The sequence below is a fragment of the Brassica napus genome, chromosome C5 (genome assembly GCF_020379485.1).
Source record: "Brassica napus cultivar Da-Ae chromosome C5, Da-Ae, whole genome shotgun sequence".
NCBI lineage: Eukaryota > Viridiplantae > Streptophyta > Magnoliopsida > Brassicales > Brassicaceae > Brassica > Brassica napus.
The window spans coordinates 35,249,052-35,268,216 of NC_063448.1; the positions used below are offsets into that span (position 1 = coordinate 35,249,052).

A 19,165-nucleotide genomic window follows, 5' to 3' on the forward strand; every position below is an offset into this window, starting at 1 on the left:
CTGGTTGAAATTGCCCCTATTTCCATAGGAGTTTCTGTTTACACCCTGGTTTCCAGAACCTTGGAATCCAATTCCACTGATGAAGTTCACATCTGCTTCCTCTGTTCTCCCCTCTGTGTCTACAGCCTCTGCATCTTCAACCAAGCAAACCTGTTTCATGAGAAGCTTGTGAACACTGATCAGCTTTGCCTTCACCTCATCCATCTGATCATTCCCAAGGATGGTGGCAGATCTCTTCCTCTCAAAATCAGTGTTCTTGGTGCTGCTGCTAGATGCTAGGTTTTCAATGACCTTTACTGCCTCCTCTGGATTCCTGGTGTTGAAGTTCGCATTGCTAGAAGCATCAAGAGCCATCTGGTACTGCACCGCGATGCCTCTGTAGAAAGTACTGAGCAGTTGTACTTCATTGAATCCATGGTGTGGACAGTCTCTCTGATAAGACTTGAATCTGATCCAGGAGCTTCTGAATGATTTTGCAGGCTCCTGAGTGAATGTATCAATCTTGCTCCTCAATGTAGATCCAAAAATGTAGATGCGAAAATGTAGATCCGAAAATGTAGATTTTTGGAAAACACTATCAAATACTTACTATCAAAATGTAGATTCGAAAATCTACACTAAGTATTTGATAGTGTTTGAATGTAAAAACTAGGAAAGAAAAAGGATGTGGACAATGATTTCCTCAGAACACAACGATGTAATCAGGTATGAGTCGACAAAAATGGACTATATTCATATGCCGAATAGCATAGAGATATCGGGACAACGAAGGATCGTGACTGAGCTCGATATCGAGCTGCCTACGTACCCATAACAGGATCAAGTCTAAACGTAGTTCACTTGTCGTCATCTCAAAAGAGATGTTGGTTTCGTCAGTTCTTGAATAAGAAGTCGGGATCGTCGGGGTCTCGAACAAGACGTCAAGCTCATCGAGATCTCGAACAAGAGTTCGAGCTCATCGACTCTCGACCTCGAACTGGCTAAGTATAATCTCGTTATATCGCGTTTCCTAGGGTGGGAAAACCCTTGTTTTTGGTAAATATAGAAACGTAGACTCCGTTTGTCATCCTCCACAAAGAGCATGTGTTGCTTTGACCCATGGTCACACGTGTGGGACAAAGTAATATGTCTTCTTCCTCCTTGATTAATGATTCCATGGTGGGAGAGTTGTTTAATCATTATTTAGACATAATGATAAATTAGGATAGTCGTGGAATAATCCTTGTAATTGTTGCTTCCGTTGAGCGTTGAGTGAGATAGAGATGTCGTGAAAGAATCGAGCGTCTTTCTTAAGAAAGGTGGTGAGAAAGTGTATTGCTCAAGGTCTTAGGGCTCGGGCTCTCCTTCTTGAACAACCAGACTCGTGTGATCGTCTCATCAACATCCTCCTCCCTAGCGATATGATATCTTTGTATTTATTGTTCTTTTCTTGTGAGAGCCTCCTTCATCCTGGTCAGAATGACCTTACGAGAACTGTGTCTCTCCCTTTTATAGGAAGAGCTCGCCTCCGTCCAACTCGGTCTGTTGTTGCACGTGCTCCTCAAATGAAGCACCAACTTCCTCATTTTTAGGGATACCGAAACCGTTTCTTGCGGAATGTTGTTACTTATGTTTTACTTACTCAAACATAAAGAAGGGAAAGATATAGGGACAAATCTGGGTCCAACAATAATCTATATGGTATCAGAGCAAACGCTCCTAAACCTAGAAAAAATTTCTTCTCTCAATCTCTAGCCGCCATGAGTTCTTCCACCAATACAACCGAGACCACCTCGATCAACAACAACACGCTTTTGAACATCAACATGTCAAATGTTTCAAAACTTACAAGCACCAACTACCTCATGTGGAGTTTACAAGTTCATGCCCTATTGGATGGTTATGCTCTGGCAAAGCATATCGACAGTAACCATGTTGTCCCACCACCAACACTCACCGCCGGAGATGCTGTCACCGAGAATCCCGAGTTCATACGCTGGAATCGCCAAGACAAACTGATTTACAGTGCTCTTCTTGGTGCTATCTCCACCTCGATCCAGCCAACCATGTCACACACGATAACTGCATCAGAGATCTGGGAAAAGCTAGCCTCGATATACGCCAAGCCGAGTAGGGGACATATCAAACACCTTAAAGACCAGCTGAAGTACTACACCAAAAGAACTAAGTCGATTGATGAGTATCTCAAAGGCGCCATCACCAAGCTTGGCCAACTTGCAATCTTAGGGAAGCCATATGATCATGAGGATCAAGTTGAACTTCTACTTGGAGGATTACCTGAGGAGTACAAGACTGTGGTTGATCAGATCTAAGAAAAAGATACTCCTCCGAGTATTAAAGAGATACATGAGCGCTTGTTGAATCATGAAGCCAGCTTCTTTCTGTTCATGATACAACATCATATATGATCTCAACATCGACGAATGCAGTGAAACACCGACAGAAACATAACTACTCCAACAACCATAACAACAACAACAACAACCAGCCCTACAACAACAACCCCTACAACAATCAGAACAATCAGCCCACGCAACGTTCTGATGCACGCCCATTCAAGCCATATTTGGGTAAATGCCAACTCTGTAACACTCAAGGACACAATGCTAGGCATTGTCCTCAGCTCCAGGGCCTACAAACTGCGAACAATCAACACGCAAGCAGCCCTTTTCGCCCATAGCAACCGCGTGCTAATATCACTGTGAACCAGCCTTATACAGCGACAAACTGGCTCCTGGACTCTGGTGCTACTCACCATATCACCTCCGACCTCAACAATCTTTCCTTACATCATCCATACCAGGGTGGAGATGATGTTCTGGTCGCTGATGGATCAAGCCTACCAATAACACATACGGGTTCATCTACTCTCCCCACTCTCACTCGTGCTTTATCCTTGAAAAACATACTATGTGTTCCCAATATTGATAAAAATCTTATCTCCGTATATCGTCTATGTAACACTAACAGTTTCGGTGGAATTTTTCCCATCTAAATATCAGGTGAAGGTTCTCAGCACAGGGATCCCATTACTCCAAGGCAAGACTAGGAATGAGTTGTGTGAATGGCCTGTTACAAACTCTCATCCAATGGCCATGCTCACCGTTTTCAACCCAAAAACATCTATCTCTTCATAGCATTCATGGCTCGGCCATCCTTCTTTTTCTATTTTAAACACAATTGTTTCCCATTTTTCTCTTCCTATTACTACTAGTACCCAAAAACATTTGTCTTGTTCTGATTGCTTGATTAATAAGAGCCACAAATTGCCATTTACAAACTCTTCCATTGTCTCATATCGACCCCTTGAATATGTTTTTAGTGATGTCTGGTCCTCACCAATTATCTGTGTCGATAACTACAAGTACTATGTGGTTTTTATTGATCACCACTCAAGATATAGAAGGCTTTATCCTTTGAAACAAAAATCGCAGGTGAAAGAGGTGTTCACCGCTTACAAAGCACTTGTAGAAAAGAAGTTTCAGTCGGCCATTGGAACATTGTTCTCAGATAATGGGGGCGAGTACATCGATTTGAGAAGCTTTCTAACTACAAATGGCATCACTCACTTGACATCTCCGCCGCATACACCACAAAATAATGGCCTCTCAGAGAGAAAACACCGCCACATTGTAGAGACTGGGCTTACCTTGCTCTCCACAACATCACTACCAAATGAGTATTGGACGTTTTCTTCTCAGCGGCCGTTTACTTAATCAACCGTCTCCTCACACCAACTTTCTCGATGCAATCTCCGTTTCAGATACTGTTTGGAGTAATACCAAACTATGATAAGCTGAGAGTGTTTGGGTGCTTATTCTTTCCTTGGTTAAGGCCATACAATGCTCATAAGCTTCAGGACAAATCACGGCTAGCGATGTGTATTTCTTGGATATTCTCCTACTCAGATTGCTTACTTCTGTCTTGAACCTGATACAAACCATATTTATACGTCAAGACATGTCCATTTTGTGGAGACATAGTTCCCGATCCAATCCAAATCAAGAGTGAGTGATCAACAGACCCGACCACACCTAATACTCAAACCCCTGCAGCTACAACAATCCCGGTCATGCCACAGCCATCCATGGGACCCTGGCCTAAGAACCTTCACCACACTTCTCCTCCTCCGCCAAATCCTCATGTATTACCTTCTAACTCTCAAACTACATCATCTTCTTCCTCCTCAGAGCCCACTGCTCTTTCTCAAAATGAATCACAACTCATGATTCAGCCAACCCTCTCTTCCCATGAGCCGACTGCTCAAGAACAAAATGAGTTGCAAGCCACAGCTCAGCAAACACAACCAGAAAATACTTCCCAAACCCAATCATCCACGTCTGTACAACCAAGTGAACCACAAAATCCAGTTCCATAACCACCACAAAATATCCACAAAATGAAAACCATAGCCAAAAATAATATTTCAAAACCGGTGCATAAATTAACTCTTCACTTCAGGAAAAAAGCACACTCCTCAGAGCCAACTACAATTATTCAAGAAATGAAAGACAAAGAGTGGCGAGACGCAGCAATAGCAGAGTTTGATGCACATATTGTCAATCATATGTGGGATCCGGAACCACCTTCACCGCGCCAGAATGTAATTGGGTGCAGATGGCTTTTTACAACAAAGTACCTCGCAAATGGCAAGGAAGAGCGATGCAAAGGCATACTAATAGCCAAGGGATACACACAAAGATACGGAGTTGACTACTCTGAAACATTCAGTCCAGTCATTAAGTCTACCACCATCAGACTTGTCATTGAAATAGCAGTGACAAATTCATGGACTCTAAAACAGTTAGACATCAATAATGCCTTCCTCCAAGGTGATCTAACTGAGGTTGTTTACATAATGCAGCCACCTGGTTTTATTGATAAATATCGCCCCAACAACCTCTGTCGCTTCCAGAAGCCAATCTGTGGTCTAAAACAAGCTCCGCGCTCTTGGTATCTCTCACTCAAACACCATCTTCTCACGATTGGCTTCATCAACTCATCCCCTGAGGCATCTCTCTTCGTTCACACTCATGGCCACACTATCACATATGTTCTTGTATATGTCGGATGACATACTGGTAACTGGCAGTGACTCAGCAGTTGTTCAACAAGTCATACAATCCTTTGCTAAAAGATTCTCTATAAAAGATCTGGTTGATCTCCATTACTTCTTGGGAATCGAAGCGAACAGGACACCTCAAGGACTTCATCTAATGCAGAGGAAGTATGTCAATGATATACTCAGTAAACATAACATGGGAGATGCCAAGCTAGTCTCCACGCCATTACCAACTTCACCGAAACTGACGCTTGCTAGTGGAAACCTTCTAGCTGATGCTGCCCCTTATCGTTCTCTTGTTGGTAGCCTCCAGTATTTGGCCTTCACCAGACCTGACCTCTCCTATGCTGTTACACGTCTATCACAGTTCATGCATCAGCCGACTATGGAGCATTGGCAAGCAGCAAAACGTGTACTACAATATCTGGCTGGCACTCGCAGTCATGGCATCTTCTTCCACAAGAACACTCCACTGGCGTTACATGCGTACTCCAACGCAGATTGGGCTGGGGCAAGGATGATTACGTTTCAACAATTGACTACATCATCTACCTAGGAAGAAACCCAGTTTCGTGGTCTTATAAGAAGCAGAAAGGAGTTGATCGTTCATCAACGGGAGCAGAATATAGAGCGGTTGCAAATACAGCTTCAGAGGTAACCTGGCTATGCTCCTTGCTCTCCAATCTGTGCATTGATCTTCCTATAGCACCAGTCATATATTGTGAGAATATTGGAGCCACGTATCTGTGCGCAAACCCGGTGTTTCACTCACATATGAAACATATCGCCTTAGACTACCACTTCATGCGTAACAGGATACAGGCTGGACAGTTACGAGTTGCACATGTTTCCAGTAGAGTTCAACTCGCAGATGCACTAATGAAACCACTCCCGAGGAATCATATTCATCAAGCTTGCAGCAAGATTGGAGTGACAACAGCCCCTCCATCTTGAGGGGGCGTATTAGATATATATGTGAATATAGATAGTTAAGGATCTCTATGTAATTACTCTTCTCTTAAACCCTACGCTCTACGTGTATAAGTATTGTACAAAGGTTCTAATAAGATTATCACTTTCCATAATCTATAGAAAAGGCAGAAGCTGAGGGTTGAACTCTGCAAATATTATAATTTACTTGATGATAAGTGAAAGAACAGCTTCAAAGCAAGAGAGACCTTCCTGAGTCGACTCGGACCGAGTTGGCTTTTCTTTCTTAATCTCCTCAACTGTATTCGTTATCGAGCTCCCTCCCTCTCCGTTGCGTCATTTTCGTTTGGTGAGTCTCTTCTCTTGCTCTTGGTTGTTATGTGATTTGATTTCTAGGTCTTAAAGATTTCAATTAGTTTATATGCCATTTCAAGTTCGATCCTTTTTCTCTTTTTGATTCATTAACAAGAGCAATCATGCATGATTAATAGCATTAATCTCGGATGATTGTTAGATTGTTTTTGTATACACACTAAAACAATGAATGCTTTGTAAAGAAATATTAATTGCCTTGTAAAAAGAAGACACACCAACATTTGTTTCCGTTACTTTTTATTTTCTTAGCTTTAGATGATTCTCTATTAGTTAATTGCATAAAGTTTTGATTTTTGTGTGTATATCACTCACGCTTGATTTAATCTCTTTATTTTTCAGATTGTTGTTATGTTCATGTTATCTAGAATTTAACTATGGAAGCGCGTCTTGTGGTCTAACTGATTGTTTAGTTCGAGAAATTTGGTTTCTTGGTCTTGGATTTTGAAGCCATCAGAGGCTGTGACTTCTCTGGTTTTGATCTCCACATTCATGTCACTTAAGCTCGACAGTCCTGTTCAGACACAAATGGCAGTTTCGCTTCTAAAGAGCCCCTTGATCGGGGAGTTCCATGAGTTCAACAAGATTGGGATGAAGTCTTCTCTCCTTCTTATTATTTCAAAATAAATATATATACCTATTATGTTACCCATAGCGCATCTAGAAGCAATGTTAACCGTGACAAAAAAAGAAAAATTGATCCAACTTCTCTTGGTATGTTGTTAACTGTTTCATTTGAGTAAATTTCAATTAAGTTTCAAGTTTTGTGTTAGGTGTAGCAACAAAATATGATTTCGGGTATTAAAACTGTCCTCCAAGTAAGTTGAAATCCACCCTTAAGCTACACAAAAAAAAGTTAAGGGGTTACACGATGGCTTATAAAGTTCTTTACATTTTAGCAATATTTCTACAGATTGAGAAGAGATAAGATCATGAAATGGTTCTCAAGATTGGTGTGCAAAGGGACCAATTTTGTTTCCTTATCGTTCTTTCAGAGGTGAACTTTAAGAGAAGAAGATAAATCTATCAAAGATATCAAATTTCTTGACATTAAAGAAATATTATGTTCTGACTCCACAACAAACATGGAGTCATTCGTTCGTATTTGTTCAGAATTTGATTGTTATAGTATTACTTACTTGCATGTTTAATTTTATCCCTTTTTCTTTACCAGGAGCATTTAGAACACATAAGATCCAATGTTACATATGGAAAATAAGGAACGTTTCCGTGAACAGATCAAGGTAATTATTTCACCTGCATAGCTCCTAAAACTAACATTTTCCTGCTTTCTAACCCAAAAGATTATTAGTCCTATTATATCTGATGTTTAATTCATATGCCCCAGATACAATGGTCCTTTTAATTGCAGATGATTTGAGAAACAAGCGTTACAAGATACCAGGACCTCTTCCTCAATACCATCACCAAAGCAATGCAATGGCACATTTGCAGCATCCAAATTTGGTGTCAATGAAACTATGTCCTTTCAACTTTTTTTTTCCAATTCGAGTACAATTAAGGAATATTTTATTCTGGAAAAGTAAAGGATCTATGTATTTTAGATGTGTGTATACTTAAAAGTGATATAGAGCTCAAAAGTTAACAATGCGTGGAAGTTTCAATTAAACAAATTTTTGTCTAAATAGCGAAGAGACAGTACAAAAAGAATACAAAATAACAAGCCACCACAAATAACCAGGAAACTTTAGTATATTAACATTTAAGGTTGATTTTGTTTGTCAAAACATGTTTAGTGGGAATTAGTTTAGATGGTTTGTGGAAACTCAGAGATACAATAATTCTAATTGTGTTTGTCTTATAAGAAAAGTATATTTACCTTGCTTCGAAGGTCCTGCAACACAGCTGAAGCAGTGAAGATGATTACCAACACCTGAAACTTTATATTTCTTATGAATATTAGAATAAGTCTTTGTTTTTTCTAACACATTACAACATGTCTATAATGGCTATACTTTGATATTAATGGTTCCAGAGAAAAAGAAAACATATAGTTAACTCACCCTCATGTCATCTAAATCATATAAATAACATACATTATAATTTCAAAAGAAAAAGTTACAGAAAAATTTAAACACACATTGCAAATAGGGAAAGCTCACTCTACAATCTTTTTAAAAATCTAAATTCATTTTTTTTGTTTATTTGGCAAATAAACCCTTGCAAATATGACCAAAAAAAATTCACATCAAAACTAGGTGTAGTTTAACATGGAACAAAGAAAACCAAATAAGCAAAAATATGTCTTTTATTTAATTTCTTAGTAGTACTTTTTATTCAAATATAGAAAAATATATTAAGATAACAGAATTTTGGTCAGATTACAATGATCCAAATAACCGAATACTATTTTAAATGAATAGATAAATATGCCAAGTTATAGATTTTAAAATTACAATTAACACATGTAAAAATTGAAGACAAAAACAATTGAATTCGATACAATAAATACAAAACTAACCAATTGAAAAATAAAAGTAAAAGAGCAATAAATACAAACTGTGCGTAGCGCGGTTAAAGAATCTAGTAATTATAAAAACAAAGAAATCTGATAGTTAGAATTAAAAAAACATGGAAATATAATGAAAACATGGTTTCCTAAGTAACAAAAATATAAAAATGGGTAATTATTAAATAATTAGAGTAATTAGATTGGTTGGTGGTTATAGTTTTGAATGCATTATTAAAATATTTTCAAATATGTAAAGTTGATAAAATTTAATCTTTGTTTGATTATGGCATAAAAATTAAGTAATTTAATCACTTTATTTAAAAATATTTGTAAAATTTAATAGTAAAAACTTTACTAATAACTGTTTTGAAATAAAAATAAAAATTATTTTATTTATTAGTTTATTTTGTATATTTTTTCTCTAGTAATTCGTATTATTATTTTTATCGAAGAAATTTATATGATTGGTTTCGGGCAACCAAAAACGTTCTCACATCCTGTTGAAAACCAAGATACATAGGTTTGAAGAAGTCACGCCGGGACTAAACTTTGGTGCTCGGAACACCTTGGATGAAGCTGCAGTACTTGTAAAAGGGAATTCTTAAGCCACAGGACTTCAGATTCTTTGTTGGTTATGCCGGTTGGCAGCTACATCAGCTCAGAGAAAAGATCGAATCAGATTACTGGCATGTTGCCGCTTGCAGCTCCGATTTAATATGCGGAGCTTCACCAGAAAACTTGTGGCAAGGGATTTGCAGTTAATTGGCGGTCAATACTCAGAGCTTAGCCGGAAACCCAAGCTGGATACGTAGACGTTTATGTTTTGAAGTTGATGCCAAGTTTCTAAGAGAACTAAGGCTTTATATATATATATATATATATATATATATATTCTCTACTAAGCCAAATGTATAACTTTTATCTATAAATTGACTTGTACTAAAGGAGTAGTTCTTAATATGCACATCTGTTTGCTTCCCTAACCAAAAGAAATAGCTGAGATAGAGAGGGCCAGAGCGTGAAACATAGGTTTGCCATAATAGAACTTGGGAGGCAATCTGTGACTCAAAGTTATGAAATCATCTAGTTCGTGTATCATCAATTTCTATCTTGTTTAATTGCTTAAGCACATGCTTTAACAGATTTCTTTGTTACAGATTTCTCAAGGCGGGACTTGCGTACAGCTTCTTGGATTCGTCTCTCGTGATCTTTCATCATGTCTTCAATGTTGCCACCAGGAGGCATCAACGGACCCGAACAGTGCATTCTGTTCTTCTTTCGCATATATCTCTGAAACAATATATCAAGAAAACATCTCAGAGTCCATTATTTAAGAGGAAGGAAGGAAGAAGAGCTAAAGAGTTGAAATCAATTCAGTTATTACCGTTGTGGGTTCTCGTGATGGTACACTTTCCTTTTGCGAAGAGCTAGATGAATAGCCCCCTGTTATAACAGGCACATTGTTGGAACGATTAGCTCTCACCTCTCCTACACTGCTCCTAGAGGTTTTATTCTTATTCAATGTTGCGGTTAAGCTTGGATGGATCACTGAACTTGAAGCAGAAAAGAGCTTTCCTCTTCCATTCTCTTTCTTGAACCCATATGGGGTGTTGATTGAGACATTAGAGTGCCCTGAAGCCATGAACTCCGGTGTTACCTTGGAGTCTCTTCCACCTCTTCTCGCAGATTCGTGTCCACGCCACTTCACAGCTTCTGCTTTCTTCCTGAAATTTTGCAAAAATGAAAAGTTTGTTTAGGATCTCTCTGATCATGCATCATTCATGGACCTCTCATTGCATACTCACCTTTTTGCTTCATCATTGCGCTTCTTTGCATCAAGTTCCTTGCTTGGAGGATACTTGGGCAAACTTGAGATGTGACAAGGGAGTGGCTCGGTTGTAAAGAACTAGAGAGATGAATAAGTTAATCACTGGTCAGTAGCAATCTTCAGGAGGCGAATAAAGAATGTTAACAAAAAAAGAAGTGGGCACATTACCTCACTCAATAGAGTAGAAGAAGCTGAACATCTTTTCTCTGGTTCCACAGATAAAAGCCTATCAAGTAGAGCTAGAGAAGAAGATGGTAAGTTCTTGAACGTCTCTAGTAGGACACGCTTATAAGGATGTTGCGGTCTGTAACTTGTCGCCTGTGGGAACTTTGTCGTTTCCCAAAAGTCTTCGGATGGTGAACCGCACAGCTTAAAGATCTTATGCATTTGCTCCACCTGCAAGATACAAATCAGTTTAAAATCAATGGTTATAGGCTAAAGAAGCAGTACAAATAATCTGAATCTAAAAAAAAACTCACCTCAGTTCTTCCTGGCATGATTGGTTTACCTACAAAGAGTTCTGCTAGAATACAACCAACGCTCCAGAGATCAATGCCTGGTCCATAGTCTGTAGATCCCAGTAGAAGCTCAGGTGCTCTATACCACAAGGTGACTACACGGCTAGTAAGCGGCTGTTCGTGATCCGGATTATAAAAACTGGCTAGACCAAAATCTCCAATCTTGAGAACACCATCATTGTTCACCAAGAGGTTCGAACCCTTGATGTCACGGTGAAGAATTCCGCGGCTATGACAATGCTCAAGTCCACAAAGTAGTTGTTTCATAAAACACTTGATCTAAAAAAACAGAAAATAGTGGCCAGAGGACTCAATATGGGTGGGTGAGTTGTTGAAGGAAGCTTTTATTAAAGTACCTGTGGCTCGGTGAATTTGACACCAGGCCTAAGGGCGAGACCTGAAAGATCATGCTCCATGTAATCAAAAACAAGATGCAAGCTACCTGATAGCTTTGAAGTGACAAGACACTTAAGCTTCATAACATTTGGATGATCTAGTTTGCGCAAAATGTTGATTTCTCTCGCCATAAACCTCACACTTTCCGGATCCATGTTAGCAAACCGCACCTTCTTCATGGCCACTATTTGGCCCGTCTCAAGATCCCGAGCCTTATACACAATACTATAAGTCCCTTGTCCTATCTGCAAAAAGTTACAGTATCATTACAACCAATACAATGTATGATTCAGACAAATGAAAAGTTGAAAGAGACTACTAACTTTGTCAAGCTTCTCAAACGAATCTGCGCGGCGAGGAACCCAACCTTTTATGGCTTCCCCTGCAACAGAGGTTAACCAATAAGGCCATCCAGCAGCAATAAGCTCTGCTTCTGCGCTACGAGGTACTTTCGAAATAATCAATCCTCCTCCTTTGCCATTGTCTGAAACTCTTCTTCCTCGATGAGACCTCGAAGGTCTCTCTATGATCGTTGTTTTACCATCGTGACTATCATCTATAGGAACAATCAAACCGCTCGCTCTTCGTCCACCACCAGAGCTTCCATCTACGGCCTTGTGCGAGAAATCATCTTTATTTGAAGGCAGAGGAGCAATTAGTTGCACCGAGGAAGATTTGTTCCAATACTCTTTTCCTTTCTGATGACGATGAGATGAAAGATCGTCTGCTTCCTCTGCTGCTCCTTTCGAGCAAATGCAGCCCATAATAATAACTCTGCCTTGGTTTACGCAATATCCTACTACTCTACAATGATTTAAAACATGACCTTGCACCAAGATCCCTAAGCATCAAAGATCTCTATCACTTGGACAGATTAATCAAGATGAATGCAAATCTAAGTTTTTGCGGCAAGAAACCAAAAGGGGTTCTTCTAAACCCCAAAAAGATTGTGAATTTGGTGAAGAAGTTGGCGAATTCTATAGAAACAAACGCAACAAGGTTTTACTATTCAAGAGCAAACAAATGTTGAGAATCATAGTTGCAGCAGCGGTTCAACAAAACGGAAAATCCGGGGGAAATAAGGAAAAGAAAGATTGTCAATAGAGAGATGGAAAACAAATGATGCAAGATATGGTTTGCATTAGAGTAAAATCAGGAGAACCCTTCAATCTTGGGACAACACACAAATTTGTTATTTCTCTTTTTCTTTATTTAGAAAAAATCCAAATACTTCAAACTGTTTGCATGAAAATGGGATTGTAGTAATAAAGTTGTGATTTGTATTATTTCGCTCTTCAATTTTGTGTGTTTTTGTATGTGAATTTATTTCATTACATAGATTTTAAAATTTTTATGGATATATATGATATTCTCAAAATTGAATCTTATAAGTAAAAAAAAAAAAATTACATCTCAATACTAATAGATTTTAATATAATCTTAAAATCAATGAAAACTAAACTTTTCTAATAATAAAGCATTTTGATTGGGATTTAAAATTCTTCACTCCAATAACAATAGATTCTACTCAGATTTTAAAAATTCATAAACAAATAATAGTGAAATCTCAAAATTTTATAATTCCTCTAGAATATTTGATTCATCTAATGAAATTCATTGAAAATAGCTTATATGTAGTTATTGATGCAAAACACAAATGGAAACTATATTTTGAAATAAATAATAGTTATCAATAAACCGGGTCGGTTATAAATAAAAGTTAAAACAGAATGACAACTTTTAAATAAAATCAGATTTGTTTCCATTTGAAATCAAATCAAACGAGGGAGTTATCAGCTATCAACCATTAAACCAATATAATTGGTTTACAAAAGTATGTCTTCCTCATTAACATTATTTCTCTACTAGTATTTTATATGACATATAAATTTTCTTAAATTTAATACTGGAAAATCAAAGGATAAAATTTTCAAATAAAAAATATAAAAATGTTATGTATATATATCCTCTATATACTAATTGAGAATCATTTAAAAAGTTGTAACCTTAAGTTTGTATTAATTAAAAAGAGACTCTACTTATGTGTCATTTAATTAGGATGACAATTTAGCTTACGTGACAACTTAAGAATCAATTAAAAAAAATGTTGGTCCAAATCCAATTACTAGGGAACATTATATTAACAAAAAATATAAAAAGCGTGTTTTCTTTCCTTAAATAAAAGATACGGAATTATTTAATATGATTAATACATATATGGCAATTACTGACTATGAATAATAAAGATTTAATAACAATTTTTGCATCCTTCTTCATTTTTTTTTAATTTTATATTATTAAAAAATTAAAAAATCACATTAACCATGTAATAAAAAATTAAATTTTTTTCTTATATGTTATATTTTGAAATTCTTAAAATGACTTTAAATTAAATAAATGAAGAAACCTTATATATTATATTTTAATTTTTTAAAACGACTTTAAATTAGAAAAATGAGGAAAACTTATATGTTATATTTTTCTTATATGTTATATTTTGAATTTTTGAAACGAATTTAAATTATAAAAATGTAAGTTTTCCTTAAGCATATGACTAAAACATTAAAATGACATGTATCAATTCGATGGTTGATCTGAAACCTTTCAAAACCATATGGAAAATAAATGTCAAAATAATTCAACTATGAAAACAGTACTGTTCATTTTTTAAAGAATGTGTTCGGTGGAAAAAAAATAAGATTTTTGTAAATAGTTTGTTTAATGTCCAATCCGATAAACGCATGATATATTAATTATAGTTTAGTTCCACATTTTTTAATAAAAATTGATCTGGTCCATTAGAAAGAAATTATATAATTGCAACAAAAAACATTGTATATAAATATATAAAATAATCAAATATATATAAATAATTGTCGATAATATATACAAATAAACTCACCATGCTCAAGGCGCATGTCTTATCCTAGTATACTTTTAATTGCGAAATGAATTTTTGCAATTGAGCTCTCACGTTACAAGTTAGAGCGGTTAAAGTCAATGTTACCCTTAATAAAATTTGGGAAATTGCCAAATATAACTCAAAATATGATTTTGAACATGATTATATACCCTAAATTCAATCAAATGCAAAAGTAACCCAAAAGACTAGTGAAATTACAACAATCATCTTATGAACAAACAAAAAACATGTATTAAGTTTTACCATTATAACCCTCCGCGTGTCATACAGTAGATCTTAAAAATAATTTATAAATTTTTATAAAAAATATTTGTATGGGAGAAAAATTGAAATCATATAAATTTTGATTAACTAAAATTGAATTGTTTTCAACATAGATGAGTGAATGTAGATTGAGTCATGATAGCTTTGATTTAGGGTTTGGTAACATATGTTATAGTAATGTTTATATTTCTAGGGTTTAATTTTGGAATCATAACTTTAGAAAAAAAATAGACCTGCTTGTGTTTAGTTTTTTGTATATTAAACACTTTATAAGTTGACTTTAAATTCAGTGAATTTTTTTTTTGCTATTTAGTTAATTATTTGATTAGGGGTTATGGTTTGGAAGACTTCCTAAGAAGTCTTCTGATATGTTCCCCCTTGAATTTTAGTAGAATTTAGGTTTTCCGCCTAAATTTCAGTTGAATTTAGGTTTTTCGCTTAAGTCAAAGTCTTCCAGAAGTCTTCAATGGCAAGTTTTCTCATGTATTAAATCTAAAAAAATAATTTATAAATTTTATAAAAAAAAATTGAAAGGGAAAAAATAGAAATCATGTAATAATAGACATTTATAAATGATGTAATTTAGTTTTACTAAAATTGAATTATTATTAACATAGGTGAGTAAATGTAGATTGAGTAATAATAGTCTTTGGTTTAGGGTTTGGTAACATATGTTATAGTATTGTTGGTATTTTTAGAGTTAGATTTTGAAATCTTATCTTTTTTTTTTTAGTTTTGACTTATGTGTTTAGTGACTAGCTAATAACTTGATTTAAACACTTTCTAAATTTCTTTCAAGTTTACGGAAGTTGTTTTTGCTTAATTATTTGATTATAGGGTTTCGAAGACTCCCATAAGACTTTGATTTAAGGTTTGATAACATATGTTATAGTATTGTTATTATTTAGGATTAGATTTTGGAATCTTAACTTAAAATTGTTTTTTTTTTTACCTACATGTGTTTAGTTTTGTGTATATTAAACACTTTATAAGTTGATTTTAAGTTTAATAAATTGTTTTTTCGCTATTTAGTTATTTATTTGATTAGGTTAGGGTTTTGAAGACTTATAGAAGACTTCTTAGGAAGTCTTCTGACATATTTCCACCTAAAGAGAAGTCTTTCGAAAGTCTTCCCATGTATTAGATCTTAAAAGTAGTTTATAAAATTTATTAAAAATAACAATCAAATAAATTCAATTGCAAAGCTAATCTATGCAGACTTCTTGCGATAGTGAGAAGACTTCATCTAACAGTAAAGAAGATTTCCCGAGAAGTTTTCTCTCATGAAGTCTTCTATGAAAAGTTAAATTTCTGACAAACTTTGGTTAATTGCAAAAAAAACTTGTTTATCCGAGAAGACTCCTCTCATTTTTCTTGTTAACAAAGTAAGTTAGAAGACTTCTAGATAAGTCTTCTAATTTTACTTTGTTAACAAAAAAAAGACAAAAAAGTCATTGACCTATGTCAACTGCAAAAAAAAAACACACAAGAAGTCAATTGCAAAAAAACACATAAAAAGTCAATTGCAAAACTAACCTATGCATTGGCTTGAAGACTTCCCTAGTAGTCGTATTAGCGAAACATATATGAAAAAAAATTCAAAAATCATTTTTAGATCCGGTGAAATTCAAGTTTAGCTTTTACAAGTACACATAACTTCTTAATGGAAGTTACTCACTCATTCTTGACCATGAATCATGAACTTAAATAACTCTAATAAGCTTATAGTTTTGTAAAAAATCGTTAGGATTTTTTGGATGAAATCAGAGATAAAGTGAAATGGAAATGGTTTATGTGTGTAAAAAATGAGGATATAAAGATGTATATGTTGATTTTAGGTGCTTTTAGAACTTGAAATTGGTTGTTCATGGTGGTTGGTGCTTTGATGACAATGGCAATATTATAAATAAATGAGAAAGATGGGGATGAATGAGTTAAACACTCAGTTTTAGAAGAAAAAAAAGTAGTAGTATTTTTGTGAATAACTCAAACTTCTAGGGTGGATATTGCAAAATAAAGTTTAAAAAAAAATATGGGTCATGTTTGTGTTTGACTTCAAATTTTGAGTCATATTTGAAAAAAAACCCTAATAAAATCTAGATATTGCAGTAGAAAATTTTAGAGATTAATAAAATAATAGGAAGTAATTAAAGTTGTAGTCGAATAATCTAGATATTTTATAAGATGTATAAGAAGTTATAAACATCTCTTCAGCTCACCATTTGTAATATAAATTTATAAAGTGTTTCTCATAAGTTCTCTTGTTTTTTTTTTAAATGCTTTTAAGATTTCTCTTGATGTTTTTTTTTTTATATTCTTATTCATACTTTAAAGGTCTTTTATTCCTTTGGAGTTTTTTGGGTATTATGGTTTTACACTAGTTCTAAGCACTATCCAAACTTTTTTAAATGATATCAGTCATTATAATCATGTATTATCAAGATCGGGGTTAAAAGAGAGCTCGAATATGTTTTAAGTGTGGAACCAATGGGTCGTGTTGTTGGATTGCCAATGTAAATATTAAACCAATCTAAGTACCAGTTATGGAAATCATGAATGGAGCCATAGTTGGTGAGTGAGGACTTATGGAATGGCGTTGGCGATAGTGGCACAACATCAAAAAGGGGAGATGATACAACCGCGGAAGCAACCAAGGAGTGGACACAGAAAAATGCTAAAGCGGAGTTTGCTTTGAAGAGTTCCATATCTGCAGGTGTATTGGAGTGTGTCACAAGGCGTAAACTTGCTATTTACATTTCGAAGCATTAGATCAACTTTTGAATAAGAATAATGAGGCTAGGCTACAGCTAGCAGAGAATAAACTCACAAAAGCGAAGCAAAGGGAGTCTTCAATTTCCATAGTTCTTCATCAAGATAAAGAACCTTTACTCTGAGATTAATACTCCTGTTTAGGTGGAATATATTTTGGAAGCACGGTTAAAACAATGTATTATTCGGGATCTACGACATGGATATATTCTTTAAGACTTAACTTCTCTTCGGCAAATAAAACATAGGATCAGTTGGCTACATAAATGTGTTCTACTTTCAAATGAAAAAGTTGGAGGCAAAGATAAAGAAGTGCATTTTTTGTCAGTTACGACCAATAATGGAAAGACTGTACGGGCATGGATCTGGAGAGACATAAGTACATAGTGTCTTGTAAGGTTTATTTGAAAGAGGTTTATAATACTATGGGCTACCTCAAGTCTTGGTTTATGAAGATGGTGTGTGTTCCTCCAAGATTGATGAACATAATATTCATTTTCTAAGTCACATTGAAAGTCTTAAAACATAGACTCAAGGTGAAAGAGTGACACTGACCAAGACAAAAAAAGAGTAACATAATTGTGGTTCTATCACCAATCAACGACCAAAAAGGATGCTCACATGAAAAATCAAATTTGTGATTTGGTTCTGAAACCCAAGAATTTTCATCTCTTGTAAATGTGTGTATCGATTAAAGCGAACCGCTGATGGAAGCATTGATAGTACAAAGTAGGATTGGTTTCTCGAGGGTTATTTCAAAACTATGAAGAAAACTATGATGAGATTTTCAGCCCAGTAACAAAGATTACTATTGTACGCTTACTCATATCTTTAGCTACAAGTTTTAGTTGGAGGTTATGGCAGTTATATGTGAAGAATGATTTTATAAATGGTGAGGTTGATAACAAAATTGTTATGGAGAAATGATTTGGTCTTCAATCACGAGAGTATCTTAACCATATGCAAGCTTAAGAAGGACTTGTATGTTTTAACTTTTAAAGCTTGGTATGGAAAGCTTGCTCAATTTCCGTAGTTTCGCGGTTATATATTATCAAATGTGATCTAGTCCTATTCTTCAATAGAAGTAAAAGAGTTCACGAGGAGATAATAACTTATTATGTTAGTTTTTGAATTAATAATTTAAACTAATAAATATTCATAAGGAAATTATGTCCGCATGTGCGGGCAAAACACCTAGTATACTATTATTTGTGAAGTTTTTTTTTTGTAACAAAACTCTCACGATAAAAGTTAAACTAGTTAATATCGTTCTTACCCTTAATGAATAATTATTATTATATAATTGTGTATCCTAACTAATAAGTAATTGTGGAAGCCCCTTGGTCCAGTGGAATTGAACTCTTTAATTCGTTTGAGACCTTGAAATTTTTGAGCTCATCAACAAAGCGTAACAGTTTCAGCTTTAAACCACAGAAACTTTTAGTACAAAGATAAAAACACGAAATACAATCCATTTTTGGCCATAAGAGAGACTTCAATCTCATATAAGTTTCTAGATTCCTCGTTCTCAAATGTCTTGCTTATATGAAACGGTGTAGGATGCTAAACTAATCTAGGCGAAAAGGGAAAGATCATAATAGATTCGAGAGTGATAGATGGCTTACTTCTT

General features: G+C 35.3%; 1 protein-coding gene across 1 annotated transcript; it reads right to left on the reverse strand.

Moving 5' to 3' along the window:
• Nucleotides 1-9,852: 9,852 nt before the first annotated feature.
• LOC106368364 (probable serine/threonine-protein kinase At1g09600) lies at nt 9,853-13,205 on the reverse strand. The gene is made up of 7 exons (XM_013808311.3): nt 11,903-13,205; nt 11,540-11,824; nt 11,145-11,462; nt 10,834-11,061; nt 10,643-10,743; nt 10,222-10,561; nt 9,853-10,127 (listed from the first exon to the last, which is right to left on the reverse strand). The coding sequence occupies exons 1-7, from the start codon at nt 12,341-12,343 to the stop codon at nt 9,960-9,962; spliced, it is 1,881 nt and encodes a 626-aa protein (XP_013663765.1). The 5' UTR covers nt 12,344-13,205; the 3' UTR covers nt 9,853-9,959.
• Between the last annotated feature and the right edge of the window lie 5,960 nt (nt 13,206-19,165).